The following is a 1,368-nucleotide window of genomic DNA, read 5'->3' on the forward strand; positions in this document are numbered from 1 at the left end:
TACAACGTTCCTAAGAAAAAAAATATATGAAATAAAAATATTACAATATATTAATTAGTTAATACATACTATATTTGCTGTTGGTTTGTCTATTTTGTTGATTGCCACAATTATGGGAACTAAAACAAATTTGAATATATATTATAATTTATATTTTACCTACCTACATACTCAATTTGTATAAACCAAAATTGAGGTATTATAAGATAAGGAAGTCATAAATGGATAACCATTAGATTATTAGAGCTTAAAGTAATTTAACCTTATTTAAGATAATTTAACAGTATATTTAGTATGTGTAAAATGTTGGCTTCTAGTTTGATTTGTAAGTGTAAAAAATTTGTATTTATTATTTTAATAATAACTTAAGAGCATGTATGATACTACTGATAAAGTATATCTATACCTTTTGCATGTTTAGCCATTCGTATTGACTCAATAGTTTGTTCCTTGACTCCATCATCAGCTGCTACTACTAATACAACTATATCTGTTACTTGTGCACCTCGACTTCTAATTGTAGCAAAAGCAGCATGTCCAGGTGTATCTAAAAATGTTATTTTTTTCCCATTCTCCAAAATAACTGAAATCAAATTAATTAAAATGTGAAATATCATATGGTGAATGATTAATTTTACAATGAATTATTATTACCTGGAAAAGCACCAATATGCTGGGTAATAGCACCAAACTCAGATTTAGCCACAGATGCATTTCTTAGAGTATCTAATAATGTGGTTTTTCCATGATCCACATGACCCATTATTGTTACAACTGGATGTCTCACAATTGTAGAATCATATGGTGCTGGAGGTCTAAAATTAATAATATAAAATATAAATATATAAGTAAATAATAAAATATAATTTTTTATTATTACATTAATAAACTTATGATAATAATAATTATATAATGCCTTTTACTAAATAACTAGAAACCAATTTGATTTAAAATAATTTACCTTTTAATGGCATCCTTCAAATGATCATCAGACAATTTTTTATTTGTATTAGGGTTTGATGTTAAGTTAGATTTAAATCCACACTTTTTAACAATTTCACGAAGGATTGAAACATTATCCATTATACTTGTAGGTTCAAAATACAAATGTCCATTTTGACCTAATTCAATTATTTTAAGAACATTATCTGTAATAAAAATATATAGTTAATATTAATCACAGTCAAATATAAAAATTCATAGTATAATACCTAAGTTACAATAATTTAAAATTATATCATAGGTATAACAGTATTGAGTAATTTGTATTATAATATAGAATGTCTAATTGTGTTTAATGAAAATAAAAACTTTTTTTTAATTAAAATTTTTTTAACTGTTTAAAGGTCTCCACACACTGCGGCAGTG

General features: G+C 24.6%; 1 protein-coding gene across 1 annotated transcript; it reads right to left on the reverse strand.

The window, feature by feature from the left end:
- Nucleotides 1-6: 6 nt before the first annotated feature.
- LOC100573437 (translation initiation factor IF-2, mitochondrial) lies at nt 7-1,170 on the reverse strand (the record flags this gene model as incomplete). The annotated part of the gene is made up of 5 exons (XM_003248764.3): nt 962-1,170; nt 655-815; nt 407-583; nt 70-119; nt 7-10 (listed from the first exon to the last, which is right to left on the reverse strand). Coding segments are annotated over exons 1-5 (514 nt in total), but the record flags the coding sequence as incomplete, so codon positions are not given.
- Nucleotides 1,171-1,368: the final 198 nt, after the last annotated feature.

The sequence above is a fragment of the Acyrthosiphon pisum genome, unplaced genomic scaffold (genome assembly GCF_005508785.2).
Source record: "Acyrthosiphon pisum isolate AL4f unplaced genomic scaffold, pea_aphid_22Mar2018_4r6ur Scaffold_10831;HRSCAF=11438, whole genome shotgun sequence".
Classification (NCBI taxonomy): Eukaryota; Metazoa; Arthropoda; class Insecta; order Hemiptera; family Aphididae; genus Acyrthosiphon; species Acyrthosiphon pisum.